The sequence below is a fragment of the Rattus rattus genome, chromosome 1, assembly GCF_011064425.1.
Source record: "Rattus rattus isolate New Zealand chromosome 1, Rrattus_CSIRO_v1, whole genome shotgun sequence".
In the NCBI taxonomy this organism is placed as follows: Eukaryota; Metazoa; Chordata; class Mammalia; order Rodentia; family Muridae; genus Rattus; species Rattus rattus.
The window spans coordinates 246,036,389-246,053,428 of record NC_046154.1 but is presented as its reverse complement, the minus strand read 5'-3'; the positions used below and the strand labels follow the sequence as shown (position 1 = coordinate 246,053,428).

The 17,040-nt window shown below is 40.2% G+C and overlaps 1 protein-coding gene across 7 annotated transcripts in view; it reads left to right on the top strand.

Moving 5' to 3' along the window:
- The window catches only part of Ptk2 (protein tyrosine kinase 2), a 202,897-nt gene that overhangs the window by 133,039 nt on the left and 52,818 nt on the right, over positions 1-17,040 (top strand). For 6 of the 7 annotated variants that reach the window (XR_004389457.1, XR_004389458.1, XM_032916487.1 and 3 more), the window contains 7 exons: positions 785-841; positions 1,982-2,002; positions 3,053-3,150; positions 8,441-8,525; positions 11,357-11,457; positions 13,190-13,305; positions 14,690-14,790. Coding sequence is in view for 5 of the 7 variants with exons in the window: in XM_032916487.1 (XP_032772378.1) it covers positions 785-841; positions 1,982-2,002; positions 3,053-3,150; positions 8,441-8,525; positions 11,357-11,457; positions 13,190-13,305; positions 14,690-14,790 (579 nt within the window). In the remaining 2 variants the exon portion in view is untranslated. The remainder of the gene's footprint in view (positions 1-784; positions 842-1,981; positions 2,003-3,052; positions 3,151-8,440; positions 8,526-11,356; positions 11,458-13,189; positions 13,306-14,689; positions 14,791-17,040) is intronic. The other variant, XM_032916480.1, reaches the window with a different exon arrangement.

Genomic DNA, 17,040 nt, shown 5'->3' with positions numbered 1-17,040 from the left:
GAATCCACCTAACTGCCTTCCCAGCACTGGTATTACTCAGTAGTGGCAGTTTTCACTATGACTGTTCTTTAACTTTCTTAGTACCTACATGGTGGTTAAGTTGCTGCATTTATCAAAAGGAATTAGTGAAAGTATGAATATATCCCCCTTCTCTCAGAAGTAGCTCAGTTTAACATGCAGCTTGTTTGTTCTTATCCTTTTTTACTAGATCTTTTGCCTGGATAAAAAGGCACCAAAAGATAAATTCTTGGATTGTGTTTTTTTTTTTTTTTTTTTTTTTTACCCAGAATACATGCAATAAATCACCCCAGTATAGTGACCTCAGAAATTGGGTTACTATATGTTCTTGAGGAGAAGCTCAGAGTTGTCCTGGCAGGATAAATGAGTGGATTGGACTCCATTTTAAGATATCTGTGTCACTTGGGAACTCCCACTAGGCCTCAGTGTGGTTCAAATGTGCATTTGCTGTAGTTGAAGGAGAGCATTGGACTAAGCAGACATATCCTTTGAATTTTGTATTACTTAATTAACATCCTACTGGTTTCCATAAAGATTATTAGCCTGTTTGTCTTCTGATAAACAGGTATATGTGATGACATGTTGGGCCACAATGGCACTTTTCTTTTTATAATTAACTGGGAGCCAGATCTGAATCCTAGTATTCTGAGAAGACCATTGCACATTGTGGGTTTGGGGCACAGAATCCTGTTGTTTGAAATTATGTTGAAGGCTAGTCAGTCAAGCATTTTAATTCACCCAACCTGTCTTGTTTCCTTCCAAACAGAGACAGATGACTATGCCGAGATCATCGATGAGGAAGACACATACACCATGCCCTCAAGTAAGTAGGCTACATGCTCCTCACGATGAGAATCTTTAGAGTGCATCTGTCATTTGAGCACCTAACAGAAATGTTCTTTTAACTTTTAGGTAGAAGTCTTTGCACCTACCCTAAAGTCAGAAGCTTGAAATTCAGATACCAAAACTAAGTTTATTCATTTAATTGCAGAATTTTTGTCATACCATTTCCTGGTTCTGTGATAATGTAGTCTTCATTGGTTATTTTGCCTTGATAGAAAATAAATATTATTTCAATTTTAAATGTATATACTCACATTGAGTAAATATTATTTCTAGTTTAAATGTGTTATATGCACTCATTGAATGGCTTGCTTTTCTCTGTAAAATTATCCTCATTGCTATGCACTAGCAGAAGCTAGCCCACTATTCAAGGAGCCCACTGAGAGGCCCTTTGATGGCCTCTTCCAGCTTGGAAATGTCAACATACCTTTTCCACAGTGATTGTACACCGTATTGGTGGAGGAAAATCTACATGCCCTAGGCTTGTCTGGGAATATATTGTCCCTATATATTGAGTTGGATACGTCCTTGAATTTTCACTTTGGTGTATAAATCAATTAAGCCCTACATTTCGGCCTTAAAAATTAACTTGAAGTCCAAATGACCTGATTTCATGTATTTCAAAAAAGAACTAGGCTCTGTACTCTTGTGAAATATTTTTAAAGTGTCCTTATTTGGATTTTCTGTATGCATTAGGGAGATATTACTAAAATAAAGAGAAAACAGGCAGGCCTCCAAGGCTCATAGTTCCCTGCTCATGTCCACCTATCTTTTGAGAGTCCCTTTAACATCTGGGTGCAGGACTGGAGATGCAATACGCAGGTTTGGACTGCAAACAGCAACCTACGACAATGAGTTCACCTCGAGTTTACCATAATTGACTAAGAAATACAAACATCTCTTATCCAGAATTTATGGAATATATATTTAAATGTCTTTGAGTTAACTCAAAGATGGTTGGTTGTTACATGTGTTTAGTTTCTTTTTTATTCATTTGTGCTTAAAGTAATTAAATAATATTGAAATGTACTCTCCAAGTTTGTTGTTGTTAATCTAATTGCCATTAGCAATTTCTAAGCAAGGTCTCCCACTTTTTTTCTCTCTCTTAATTGCAATACAGAAAGCTATGGAATAGATGAAGGTAACAGGATCCTTTGATATAACTGCATTTGCTTGCAATTGCCATGATGGAGTGATGGGGGTGTTTCAGTTTCAGTTAATATGTTTTCAAACGCCTTGTCATTGGTTTACTCATACTGTTAAATCAGTGGAATTACTGGCTAAATGGATTTTAAAGAGGAAGGAAAACCGCTGTATAAAACTTCTTGGGGGCGATCTGTCTGGTTTGGTTTTCTGACCAGGAATCTTAGCTCTTGCTGTTGTGTTGGTGACAGCAGAGAGGAACATATGCAGGGTAGGCATGGATGAGTCTCATGCTTGAAGTAGCCTAAGACTGAAGAGCTAATCCAACTAGAGCTGGTTTTTCTGGGTTCCTAGTAGGTACTTTAATTCCATGTGCCTCAACAGCCTGCTAAATAACTCCGTGTGACTCATGACCTAATGTCTTATTTGGAGCACATACTCTGAGATGCTTGTGCAGGTATATTCAATTCAAAGTCATCTAATTTTGAAATTCATTTCTAGAAACTACCTCTTTAAACTCTTTTAGCTCCTTAAATAATCTAGAGATAGGATTATAATGATGTGGAAAACTCTTAAACTTTCAAAATCTAGTTTACTCAAAAAGTTGAATGTTGCTTCTATACTTAGAAATTGCAGTTATTTAAAAAATAATTGCTTTAAATAATTTTAGAGCCTTCATATATTAATACCTAAACCAATAGTGATTATTAATTATGCATATAATGCAGTATTTAGAGCAATTATTTAGAAAGTTATCAGATAACCAAATAAATTAGAGATTTCTAAGCACAAAATGGGCTTTAAAAAAAAAAAAAAACTGCTATCAGTCACACTCGCTGTTTGGTAGTTCTGCGGGTACCATACCTGAGTACTAATAGTCTTTAAAATAATGTTTAAGAGGTTTCCACTCTGTTCAAACATCTTTATGTTGATAATGCTGCAAATGAAAATGTATTCATGAATGGTAATTAGATAAGTGTATCTATTGTACTATACCCACATTTGGAATTCTGTGCCAGTTTATTTATATGTGGGCCATATTTTGCAGCCAGGGATTATGAGATTCAGAGAGAAAGAATAGAACTTGGACGCTGTATTGGAGAAGGCCAGTTTGGAGATGTACATCAAGGCGTGTACCTGAGCCCAGTAAGTCCTTACCACTACCAGAAATCAAGACTGTTTTTGGACTGTTTAAGTATATAAAGGTAGTGTTTACAGAATTGTGCAGCAGTTTACCACAGTCAGTGGTAAACTCTTTCTTCACGTAATAAACTTGATACCTATCAACAGATATAATTCATGCTACATCTCCCTTCCAAGCTTCTGGCAGCCACTTGTCTCCTTTCTGCCTCTCAGTTTCCCTGCTGAGAATATTTCATATAAATGGAATGATATAGTGTGCAATCTTCTTCTCCTTCATTGCCTTTTTTGTTGTTGTTGTTGTTGTTTTTGTTTTTTCCGGAGCTGAGGACCGAACCCAGGGCCTTGCACTTGCTAGGCAAGCGCTCTACCACTGAGCTAAATCCCCAACCCCTCTTCATTGCCTTTTAATATTCATTTGCATACATGTACCACCTTTCATGCATCCTTTTTAAAATAATTCATTTTATGTGTATGAGCGTTTTGCCTTCGTGTATATATATCTACCATGTACTTTACTGATGTCTAAGGAGGTCAAAAGAGGGTGTTGAGTCCCCAAGAACTGAAATTACAGACAGCGTTGAACTGACATGTGGATGCTGGGAATGGAAGCTAAGTCCTCTGGAAAAGCAGCAGGTCTTATTAACCAGTGAACCATCACTTCAGACACCATTTGTCTACTATCCACTTATTGAATATCTAGGATGTTTCTACTTCTTGATTATTAAGTTCTGCTGTGAACATTGATATGCGGAACTTCCTTGTATAGTAGCTATGCTTAGCTTTTTGACAATCAGTTTTCCAAAGCACTCTTCATGTTACATTCCTCCTACTCAAGATTTCTGTATCTTCACTAGTGCCCTGCATTTTGTCTCTTTTATTTTTAGGTTGATGATATTTAAATTTGTGCTTTAGAATTACAATATATATTTATTGAAGAAACTTTTAAAAATGGAATTTTGATAGATGCACAGAGATGGTCATGATAACAGCACAGAAAATTGGCTCTTGTGACGTCCTTGGTGTGAACACTTGAGATAATGCTTTTTCACTGAGCTTCCATTGCTACCCTTTTTCATACACTTTACCTAGACATAAGGGAAGCTCCCCGCTTGTGCTGCCATGCAATTGGAAGTGGAAGATCCGATTGTGATTTCTTTTTCCTGTTTTTAAATGAAATTACATAAGATAGTGTTTACCACTCTAGTTGGTGTTGGTGGGAGAGCTGGGCCTAAAAATGAGGCAGACTAAAGTCTCATGCAGTAGCCAACTTTATTCAGAGCATCAAACAATATATACTCTTGAGAGTTAAAAATCACATGAGTAAAGTGTTCGGTCACAAGGACAAGCCACACATAGCAAAACCATGTTTTCCCATAGAGGCATATAAATGACAACAGCTGAAACGAATTCACTTCTGTCGGTCACACCTGGGAGCAGCACAAAAACACATTCAAAGAAAAAGTCTGTGTTTTCAAGAAACAGAGGTCACAAGACTTAATTTGTTTTCTTGTAGTTTTCTCACAAGCAGTCAGAATTCTCACACAACTCTTAATTGGACAATACATTATTCATTTTTCCTGCTATCTTTTTTCAGTTCCAAGAAAACTATATCTGTATTTATTTTCATTGTCTTAACTCTGCCTTTTGAGGCCAAAATACAGCAGAAGGAAGCTTGAGTCTTAATTGGTAGAAGATCTAAGCCTAGACGTAGCTCTGCCTGACGACAGGAAAGGGGCTCATGGGTTTCCGTTACCAAATCAGTTGGCTGCTTTTTTTTTTTTTTTTTTTAAATAACAACTCCTGATAAATAAATTCCCAGACTTGTTATTCATCTGGTCCACACAGCAATATTGGTAAACTCCTTCCATATGCTCCCCCTTTTAAAAAAAAAGAATCTATCTTAAATATAACAATCCTATATTCTCAGTCTGGTATTTATCATCCTTGCAACAATAGCAGAAACCACCTTCTTTGAGATCCCTTTCTAATGTCTTTCATAACAGGAAAGACATTCGAGTGTAGCAAATGGGGCTGGGGCTGGAGAGATGGCAGGGGACACACACACACACACACACACACACACACACACACACACACACAGAGGGCGGGGAGGCAGAGAGAGGCATTATGAGGAGATCCATTTTGCATTTTAATGTCTTCCTGCTTTTTGCAGAGTTGTGGCAGAGGGTGTTGTAGCAAGGCAGCAGTGGCTATTCTACCTGGGGTCCTCTAGAGAACAACTTCAGTGGGATGTGTGTTGAGTATAAGAACAGTAAGACCTGCCCCTAAACTGTTGGATATAAGAGTAAGGGAAACAAGTTTAAAGCTTCATCAAGATGTCTTCTTTAAACAGCTATGACTATGGTTTCATTTCAGAGATAGAGAATACTATGGAACACACAGCTTTGGCAGTCTTCTAGAGGCAGAGAATAAGGCCTGTATAGAGTTGAGGAATTGGCTTCTGCGGTGATGGAAGCCAGCAAGTTCCAAGACCCCAGGTTAGCAAACTCTGAACATCTGATGATGTTGTCCAAAGTCCAAAAGCAAAGTGAGAGTAGTCAGTTTCAGGCCAGAAGACAGTATCTCAGTTCCCATCTCTTTGTGAGAGTCTTCTGGGTGAGACTCACATATTGGAAAGGACAACTCACAACATGAATGTTAACTCATTGATGAGCCAGACTTAGGAAGCTGAGCAGGGGAATTGTAAGATCAAGACAGCCTAGTCACATAGCAAAGTGAAACCTTGTCCTTCAAAAACAACCTCACAAAAACATCCAGAAAAATATTGGTTCACATATCTCATTGCCTCATGAAATTGTATATAAAATCATTCTCAGGTGTACTGTGTAAAGTTCCGTTTGGATCATGCTACCATAAAAATAACTTTGTGTCTGCAAGTGGACTCCAGAAGTGAGTAGCTCCACTCTGTGAATGTGGGCTAACAGGGAAGTAAGGACAAGAGGTGCCAGTTAGCATGTCAGTGACATAAAGTGTTTGAGAGTAATGAACCTGGGGCTGAATCCTGATGGTCCAACACTGAGAAGGCTTGAAGTGATCTTTTTTCCTCAGCTGTCTTTAAGTCTAGTCCTTGCTGCTTGTGACTGGTGATTGTGGTGACTCTGAATTGCCGTGATTCACTTTTTAAGTAACTGCTTCTTGACAGACAGCATGGTCTGTCACCTACTATGCCTTCTAACATCTATTGCTCCTTCTTTGACTCATGCTTAGTATGCAGGACCTAGGTCCAGTAGTACATTCTCGAGAGGAACATAGCATAGTCCAATGGGAAACCCACAGAACACAGAAATGTTCAGAAATGTTTGGCGGAGAAAACCAAACACAGATCACACAGCTCCATAGGAGACCAGAGAGCACAGTTCTCTTCATACAGGAAGAAAAGAGTTATGGAAGAAGTCCAAGAGGGATTCATAATAGCATTATACCCTTTACCCTTAGGTGTGCCTCTGCCCGGGTTACTAATCCATACTTCATAGGGCAAGGTCAGGAGTTAGGCATAGAAACAGTGGGAGTGGGGTGACTTGACATTTACCAAGCCTCTGTAAAGCCCTGACTGCTACACTTCACTTTCCTCCTCTTTTCTTCTTTGCTTAGTGACAGAATATATGAGGCATACGATAAAGGAAGGTGAATAATGGTTTTGACAAATATAATGTCTGCCCTTGTTCATCCATACTGTGCCCTTGATTCTTTCAAAACCACAGAATGTTCCTTTTATCTTTGGTGGGGGTGCAAAAAAAAAAAAAAAGGTTGATTTCTTTATTTTATGTGAGTACACTATAGCTGTTTTCAGACACATCAGAAGAGGGCATCAGACCCCATTACATATGCTTGTGAGCCACATGTGGGTGCTGGGATTTAAACTCAGGACCTTTGGAAGAGCAGGCAGTGCTCTTAACCACTGAGCCATCTCTCCAGCCCTCCTTTTATCTTTTAAGCTTCATCCTTTGAACTTGTCGAAAACTGGCTCTGGCTTTTAGAAGTACACATTTTCTTGAGTTCTCTCCTGTTCGTGTCTCAGACCTTCCTAGTGTCCTTCACCATTTCCCCTTCTTTCTCTGACTTTTCATTGCTGTGGAGCTGCAAAGCATAGTCCTGACCCTCCTGTCTTTCCCATGATGCGCTGTCCCAAGGATCAGACTGTCCTAACCTCTGGTGCCCCAGCTGTCTCAACAATGTCCTTGCTCTTCATTTAGAGACCTTCAGCTTCTCGTTTCTCCTTCCACATTATTAGTTCCTCTGGTCAAAATCTGGATTCACTCTCTCCTAGGACACCAAGAGACACCTTCGCCAAACCTAGAGAAAAAAATCCACATGTCCAGCCCTCCTCCCACCTCCACTGCTGCTCACTGCCTAGGCAACCATAATTTGTTGCCAAGGTTCCAGCAGTAGGCACCTATACCACTCTCCATGCTTGACTTTGCTTTCTACATCATCTCTCAGCAGCAGATGGAGCTAGAGTGCCCCTTCCAAACCCAAATGGTCAGAGCTACAGGTTCGGTTAGGCATGGTGGCTCATGCTTAAAATCTCAGTATTGGAAAGGCTGCTGCAGGAGGATTGCTGCTAAGTTGAGACTACCCTGGAGAATGGGTTCAACTGCTCTGACTACACTCAAGCTCTCATCCTCCTGAAATGAAGACCAAGTCTTTATTTTGGCCTAGAAATGCACCCTCCCCCTTTTTTGGCTCCTAGGTTCCCCTTTACACACTCTGCTGTTACAGTCTTGCTACATCACCCCCATTCCCAAATCCTTTGAGCTACCATGTTCACCATTTCTTCAATAGCATGTAACTTCCCCACTTCACTATGACTAGCTCCCTCTTCTTAAGAGCTTGTCTTCCTCTCATCTGTTCAGTGAAGTGTTCCTCATGCAGCTGGCACCCCTTTGTCTTCCATGTCCTGCCTGATCTACTCTCCTGTCTTCTAAAATGCTGTTCTAATATATTGTAAAATAACTGACTTTATCATTGGTGTTTTGCACTGGAATGCCAGCCAACCTTTAAAAGCAGGTTGTTCACTAGTGTGCCCCATGACCCTAGAACAGCACCTACCATATTGCACACGCTCAGCATCTGGTACGTGTATAAGTGACTGGCCTGTGGCATTTCACATGTGTGTCCATTTTACTCTGGGATTTCATACGGAATATTCTTAACTCCACAAGTCCACAGTTATAAAACTGTGTGTGTGTGTGTGTGTGTGTGTGTGTGTGTGTGTTGACTAATAGGGAATACTTTTGCATGTATGAGTGATTTTGTCATTTCCCTAACACAGGAGAATCCAGCTTTGGCTGTTGCAATCAAAACATGTAAAAACTGTACTTCGGACAGCGTGAGAGAGAAGTTCCTTCAAGAAGCCTGTAAGTTTTTTGGAACTTTTGTGGAACTCAATGTAACTTTTTACCTAAATCTAGCTGTCTTTGCAGGAAAGATGCTTTTATAAGTATTATTTACCTTGCAAGCTAATGTCTAAATTTAACAGATTTCCATAGGCAGACATGTTTACATGTAGAAGAAGATGGCACATTCCCTTTGTTAATTTGCTTCCTGGACCCTTCAGCATCTTTGGCTGGAGTTGGTGCATTCACATAATGGCTCTAGCCCAGATCCTGCCAAGTCACATGAGTAAAGAGGGCAACTATGACAACAGTTTTAACCTGCTGGAACCCATAAGCTACAGATGAGTCAAGATCATGACTAGCTTCCTGCCTGCCCTATGGAATCAGACAGAAACCCCAGAAAAGGCTTCCTGGGACAGCTTCCTGGGTGACTTGAGCTTGAAGTGATTTCCACCACCCCACTCACAGCCTTCTGGCCTAGGTGTGTACATCCGGTGGTGAGGCTGTCTCAGATGAACTGTGCATTGTGAGCCTTGTCTCCTCAAAGGTTAATGGTAAAGAATAGGATCTTATCTAGCATATATACATCAAGCACCCTGATATTCCTCCTCCTCTCATAGGATTTCTCTATTCTTATCCTTCAAGTTCCTGCCTACTGCCAGCCACTGTCCTTCTCAGAGCCACATTCTGCTCCTCTCCAGAGTTTGTGTTTAAAAACATAGAATAACCACATGTGCTTATTATCTGTCTCTCCCGCTGGACTTCTGTAGTTCTACAGGGACAAGGGCTGTGTACTCATCGCTCTGCACAGGGACCAGGGTAGGCTTGGCCTGCGAAGGCAATAGGAATGTTTGCCATAGTACAGAACCCCAGTGATGTTCAAGACACAAACATTGGATGGATCTCTTCCACTTTATATTTCATTGCCACCTAGCCATCTAGTCTGTCACCACAGAATAATTCACACTGTAATGTCATATTACCTGTATCTTTAGTCATATTCCTTAATTCTTGATTTGAGAATAAAAAGAGGCCTGGCTAATGACTTTTATCTAGATAGTTGATTTCTTGAGTACTTGGGCCGAAGAACAACAGACAGCTAGTCTTCAGACCTAGCTTCCTGCCTACCTTGAAGGGTTTTTTGTATATCAACTCTTTTTCACATGTGCATGTATCTAAGCAGTTACTGTGCTAATTTTGTCAGACATTACTACAAAATTCAGTTATATATTTCTGTAGAAATAGCCAGCTTAGATAAAGACTGTTTTCTTCTTTGGAAGGTTTAATCGCTGCTTCTTCGGGAGTGTGACAGATGTAGTACAGCTGACAAACAAATCCCACCCCCTCCCCAGGGAGTCACAGGCTATAAGTAGGATAGGAGAGACGGCCAGGCCAGGAACATGTAAGTTGTGGGCCAGATAGGAAAGATTTCAGCTTCAATGACCATGTGGCTTCCACCCCAGCTCTCCAGGCCCATCACTGTGCTACAGAAACACAGATATAGAGGAAAACAGAGGAATGCACAGGCAGGCAAGGTGAGCTTACTTTATAAGCAAGTGGCAGCCCTTCATCCACTATCTGGATAGATAAGTGACATGCTAAACTTCACCTGGGGTTTCTAGTGTAGTATGACAGTTACCCAGTGACTGTAAGACCCTCCTCAGTTCCTTATTCTGTGCTCTGTATTATCTACATTAATTATTTCAAAGGAAATAAAAAGTCCCGGTAATGATCTGTGATGTCATGGAAAAACAGAGTTGATAGCAGATGCTCTGGGTAACTAGAAATCTTTTACAAAATAACAGTGATTGAGCAGTGACCTGAATTTAACAATATGGAATTTAGTGATTTGCTTTGGATGTTTATTCTCTATATATTTCAAATGTTAGATACAAATAAGCAAGGGCTGGATAGATGGCTCAGCAGTTAAGCACATGTACTACTGCTTGCAAAGGCCCTGGCTTCGGTGCCCTGCACCCAAATCAGGTGGTTCACAACTGCCTGTAAGTCTAGCTCCAGAGAATCTGACTTCCTTCTCTGTCCGTTCTGGACACCTGCACTGACATATGCCTGCTCACTCTCACACAGATACTTCTGCTGATAGTTCCTTGTTTGACATCCTTTTTGTTTTTGCAGTTTTGGAGTCTGAAGTCCTATGTTTCCAAGTGGTTACTTTTAAAATTTAGAGTTTCTTTTGAGGTTCTATAACTCTCTTAAGCTTAGCTTTTGGTCTGATGACCAAAGTTATAGAAATTATGAATGGCTATGTGCCATACATGTGTATGCAGTACATTCTGGCTATGTGCCATACATGTGTATGCAGTACATTCTGGGTCCTCCTGGGCTCACTCAGGTGATCAAGCCCCATGACTTCTGTAAATATCACTTGACATGGTTCCTTCTGAAAGATAGTGTTTAGTCACAGTAGAACATGGCAGCCAGATAGCATCTAGGGTTTCTCTTTCATACACTTCCTCACATCTATGTGAGAACTGGTCTTCATTAGTGGCCTGAGAGCAGTCATTTATACTCAGAAGAACAAGACCACAGTGATAGGTGTTGGTACTATTTATCTTCAAGATGGAATTCCCTGTGGTTCTAGTGGGTATAGGTCTAGGGCCCCCTTTTCCACCTTATTTTCTCTCTAGGATGGGTTTTATCTAGTGTCCTCATGGTGCCATGTGCCTTGTTTGTGCCTGCTTTCACTCACATCCAGTCAGGATTGACCTGTAGCATTGAGCACAAAGGGTGTGTGCCCCCCCCCGCACCCCCCTTGGCCTTGTGTGTGAATTGAGATAGTTTAAAGAAACTGAAAGACTTAAGAGATTAATGCAAGACTACTTTTTCCCCAGTAACAATGCGCCAGTTTGACCATCCTCACATCGTGAAGCTGATTGGAGTCATTACAGAGAACCCAGTTTGGATAATCATGGAGTTGTGCACACTTGGAGAGGTACAAAGACCCTAGGCTGACCAACCATTGGTAGCAACAACCTCACAGCTGCTCTTTGATAACCCTCACTTGCATAACACAAGTACACTGGTCACATCTCCAAGTATTATATGTGCTTCTCATTTAGAAGCTGTGGTATAAATGTCTTCATCATTTGAGTTGGGCATGATAGAACACAGTTGTATTCCTTACTTTTTGTGAGACTGAAGAGGTTGATCACTTGACCCCAGGAATTTGAGGTGAATCTGGACAATATAGGATAGCACTCCTTTCATAATAAAATGAAATAAAATCTTCCAAGATAGTCCCCCTCCTCGGCCCTGTCAGCAAGTGTATGATTGAAAGAGGTGACAACACATGCCCAGGTAGTTTTCCTCGTGAGCCTTTGCCTAACGAACTAGGCCAGTGATCTGAGGATGAGGGAAACAGTGGTAAATCCAAACAGCTTCTTAATCCTTCTGAGAATTTACTTATAGTCTTTCAGACTAACCCATTACTCAGTTTCCTTGAAAACTATGAGTAACAGAGTGTCGTTGGTCCTGTTTGACAAGGTCCATGTTTTGGAAAACATGGAAACTAATCCGTCATCACCTCTATCTAGAACAAAGTGGAATGGAAACTTGCTAGAGAAACAGATCCTGAGATCCACCCAGGCTGTTGAGTCAAACTCTCAACTGGGCAGGGAGGTGGCCAGCATTCACTTTACTCCCCTCCCCTCCCCTCAAATCCTTCCCTTAGTCCTCTGTTCCACATCAGTTGGAGGGTGACATGTGGTTTGGATTTACAGGTTTGTTTGTTTTAGTATGCTTTTGCTTTTGAGCAAAATACTGTTGCTAAATGCTTCCCTTTTATTTACTTTTGTTTTTTTAGAAATTGGGGTGCTGATGATAAAACCCCATATAAGCATCTAGCTGGATGAATGGTTCAGTGATAAGACTGTTCACCTCAGTGGGAGAAACACCCAGTGTGTGACCATTTTAGGTTTCTGCATCCTTCTCCTTTCTTAGTCTCAGACACTCCCTGAAGCATACACAGCAAAGCACAGTAGGGGCAGATGAAGTGTACTATGTGCTACACTTGAAGCAGCGACTGTCCTTTGGTTTTCTGGGCATTACTATCTAGCAGTGCCTCACAGCATTCTTTTTTCTTCAGGCCTACTTTTTACATGTTTTAGAAATTTGTCTGTAGTCATAAAGATTCTAAATTTTTAAAGATTTATTTATTTATTTTATGTATATGTGTACACTGTAGCTATCTTTAGACACACCAGAAGAGGGCATCAGATTCCATTACAGATGGTTGTGAGCCACCATGTTGTTGCTACAAATTGAACTCAGGACCTCTGGAAGAGCAGTCAGTGCTCACTGAGCCATCTCTTCAGCCCAAAAATTCTAAATTTTAAAAGAATTTTAAATAATAATTGTTTGATCTTTTACACTTTCATCAAAGAAGAACTAAAATATAGTACAATTTAAAATCCTTTTGAAGAACTGGGCATGCCGATACATGCCTTTAGTCCTAGTGCTTAGGAGGCAAATGCAGGCAGATCACTATGTGTTGGAGGCCAGCCAGAATTACATAGCAAGATTTTGTCTCATAAAAAAAATACATAAAACAAACAAAAATGCATTTTGGGAACCTTCACAGCAGTGTTGAGTGTATCTTTTGTGCTGTTAATATTTATACTCTGTCTCTAATTCTCTTTTTTTTGTCTTGGCCATTGTTTCAAAAGCTGAGGTCATTTTTGCAAGTAAGGAAATACAGCTTGGATCTAGCATCTTTGATCTTATATGCCTATCAGCTTAGTACAGCACTCGCGTATCTGGAGAGCAAAAGATTTGTTCACAGGTAAGGCATTCATGAAGCTGCTTCATTGCCTTGTGATAGGGGTAAGCAGTATGCAAGTATATTTGCTTTTCTTGTCACTAACAGAAGCAACTACAGGGAGAAAGGATTTGTTTTGGTTGTGGTTTCAAGGGGTCTGGCCACGATTGTGGAGAATGAACAGTAGTAGAAGTAGCTCTGTCTGTAGCATCAGGAAGTAGCCTGGAACCAATCAACCATGGCCTGTCCTAGTGATCACCTTTTCCACTTAGTTACCATTTTCAAAAGTTCTATAAGCTCCCAAAACAAGCCAGCATTATCTGGGAACCAGGTAAATCAGATTTACACATCTGCCAGTTGGGGGCATTTTAGCAGTAAACCCTTAACAGTGAAAAACAAGGAAAGAAGTTACTCTCTGTACACTGTACACAGACACTTGTGTATCATTTGAGTCCACTGTTTATTCATTAAAAAGTCAGGCATTGAGCCAGTCAGGGTCCAGCATGCTGTTAATCCCAGAATTTGGTAGGCAGAAACGGGCAGATCTCTGTGAATTCCAGGCCAGCCTGATCTACATTGAGACTCTGTCTCTAAAGGTGGGGCAGGGGTGTCAGGTATATTATGTCCTTTGAGAGGAAAAGGTCGTGGCATGTTAACAGAAAAAAGATTATTGTCATAAACTAGCCATGGAGGCTCATACTATTAATCCCAGTATCTCAAAGGTTGATGCTAGAGGAGTCGCATAGATTCTAGATCAGCTTGGACTTCAGTGAGGCTGTCTCAACCTGTCCCTGGAAGTGCCCTCTCTGCCCCTGCTTTCAAGATGTATCTTCCTTCCCCAAACATTAATCCAGAGCCTGTACTTGTGGAAGAGTGTATGCATTGAAATGGCCCCAAAGCAGATAATACCTGGAACTTTACAGAATATCTAAGTGTTGTAAAGTTACATAGTGTCATTCTTCAGACTATCACTTAGAATTTGCAGCTTTGGGTTGGAACACAAGTGAAAGTCCCGTAATTTCTAAGAATCATGGCTGAGTTACTATTTTGATGTCCAGTATTATATCAGACTACATCAGAAAAATTTTTCTGAACAAGTGCTTACAGAGAACTCTGTTCATGGAGAGTTATACTGATCAAGTATCACTGCTTGTCACTGTGTTAGTTTATCGAGGTGATCAGTATTTTCAGTGTTTGAGAATACATTTCACCATTGTTCATAAGGATAATCAACTCATTCTTTAAATGTCCTCTAGAAGGAATACATAAGAAGTGAAACAACTTATGAATCTCTATAAATTGTATATAAACTGTTTTCAAAATACCTTCCTGTTTACGTGTATGTAATAACTATGAGTTGATGGGACTGTTTTAACTGTGCTTACTCTCCCCAATTTTTCTTTACCAGGGACATTGCTGCACGGAATGTTCTGGTGTCTTCAAATGATTGTGTAAAATTAGGAGACTTTGGATTATCTCGGTATATGGAAGACAGTACTTACTATAAAGGTGAGAAACCAGGGCAACAACTGGGAACTAGGCTCTGAATCATTGATATTTGGGTTGTTTGAGAAAGTTGGATTTTTTTTTTACAGAGTCTCACTATTGTACCCTGGACTAGTCTCAAAACTTGTAACCCTTCTGCTTTGGTCTCCCAAATCCTAGAATTACAAGTATACACCAACACACGAAGACTTTAATGTATTTTTTTAAAAAGTGTGTCATGATATGTTTATTGAGATCCAAAACCAGTTGGATAGAATAAGTATGGCCTTGTGAGCCAAAGGTGCTTGAAATTTTTGGATAATCCCAACTTAGACTTCAGCTCAAAGTAACTCAAAACAATTCAGACATAGTTAAAAGACATACAGATGTAAAATTTAGAAGAAGCAACATAACTCTTTGAGATCTGAGTTTAACAAGGACCCTTAAACATGCCACCAAAAGCTAAGTTTATTAAAATATAAAATTGATAGATCCAATCATGGTAAAATTTATTGTGTTTGTTTTTATAAAGGATGAATGACAAGGTACAAAGCAGGAGAAAATATTTGCTAAGAACAAATGGTAGTCTCCAGAATATGGAAAGAGCTCTTAAATATAAACAAAGGGTACATTTAAATCCTGAGTGCACAAAGATTGTTTGTGGTCTTAACCACTAGGAAAATACAAGTGCAAGCCCCTGTAAGATAACGCTGCACAGTCATCAGAATTGCTGAAAGAAAAGTAGTGCCAGTATAGTAGAAACACAGATGCAGAGAAACACATTCTTTGTTGCTTATGAAAGTGAAAAGGTATAGAACTGATCACACAGCCCCCGGTATGACACAGCAGTTGTTTCATGAGCAGTGATGCCAAAGAAGTAAGACCTAGTTTCACACCCAGACCTCAAGTGCTAATGCAGCTTAGTGGTGACCTGCCTGCTTACTGTATGGGAGGCCCTGGTCTGATCCCCAACCTTCAGTAACCCCAACTCTTTTCAGTTCAGACCAGAGTTCTTTACCCAGTAGACCTGAGAATTCATGGACTAACTGTTCTGTTTCAACCGTGATCCCTTAACATAAATAGTTTGGTGATTTTAATCTACATTTTTCACTATCTTGAAATACATTTCATATCTAGTTCAAATCTTCACTGGTTCTAAAATTTTACTTTAGAGCTAAGTTCCAAGTTCCTACTATGAGACCAAGATTTCACATCATTTGAACATTTAAGATAGTCAGCTGACAGATCTATATAAACTCTATATCAGAATGATCAGAATGATCAGAATTGAAGGTCTACAGAGAGGCTTGCTGCTTATAGAGGAAGGCCTTTAGAGCTTGTGCTTGTTCCTGCCTGCTCTGTGCCCTTCCCTCCCCATGCTCCCCACTGTGTTTCTCCTCTATGCATGGGACAGTTGGTTACTTCGTTTGTTACTCTGACTATACTTCTTTGCCCACATTCAAGATTGCGAGTCCCTTGAGGAAAAGTACCCTGTGTGTTCCACTTAGCCTCTGGAGCATTACCGAGCCTTGTGCCCTAGTGGGAAGGAGTGTTTTCAGGGTTGCTTTGATACATTTGTTTTTAATCAATCGCTTCTTCCTGCTCTGCACATATCAGTGAAGATGTAATCTTAATCTTAATTTGACATCAATTCCAGCTTTGTTCATCACATCTTTGTCAAAGTTTATAACTCCACGCTAATCCTTGAGGTGATTTTTGTAGCCATTCAGGGTACGTGTAAGGCAGTAAAGTCTTTAAACTTTCCTAAGCTTTGCATTTCTATCTCAGGTTTGTCTGGTTGGGAGGCAGAACAGCATAACTCTGGCTTCTGTTAGCAGAGCAACTCCAGGCAGGTGACCTAGTGGTTTTGAGTCTTGTTTATAAAGAATAGAACCCCCAAGCATGATTCATTTTAGGATTTAAGGTTATAATCTCTACAAGATGTGTTTATATGTATTTCCTGAAAGTGCAGTGTTTGTGTCTGGGTCAGCTTGGTGGAGCATAACTGGTCTAGCAGGAGTGCAATGTATATTCTTTTACATGGGGCATTTGAAGAGCAAGGGTCCCAGTTGCAGGTAAATGTGCTCCAGGATACTGTGAAGCCTCATGTCATGGACTGTGTGTTCTTCCTAACATGCACAGATTTTTCCTCAAATGAAAAGGAGAGGGCATCCAAGTTTCCTGTCTCTACCCCAAATTAGCCACTTTTCACCCTTCAAAGCACCAAGTAAATGAGTCATTCTTTCAAAGAAATGGATGCCTATGGGTCAGAGC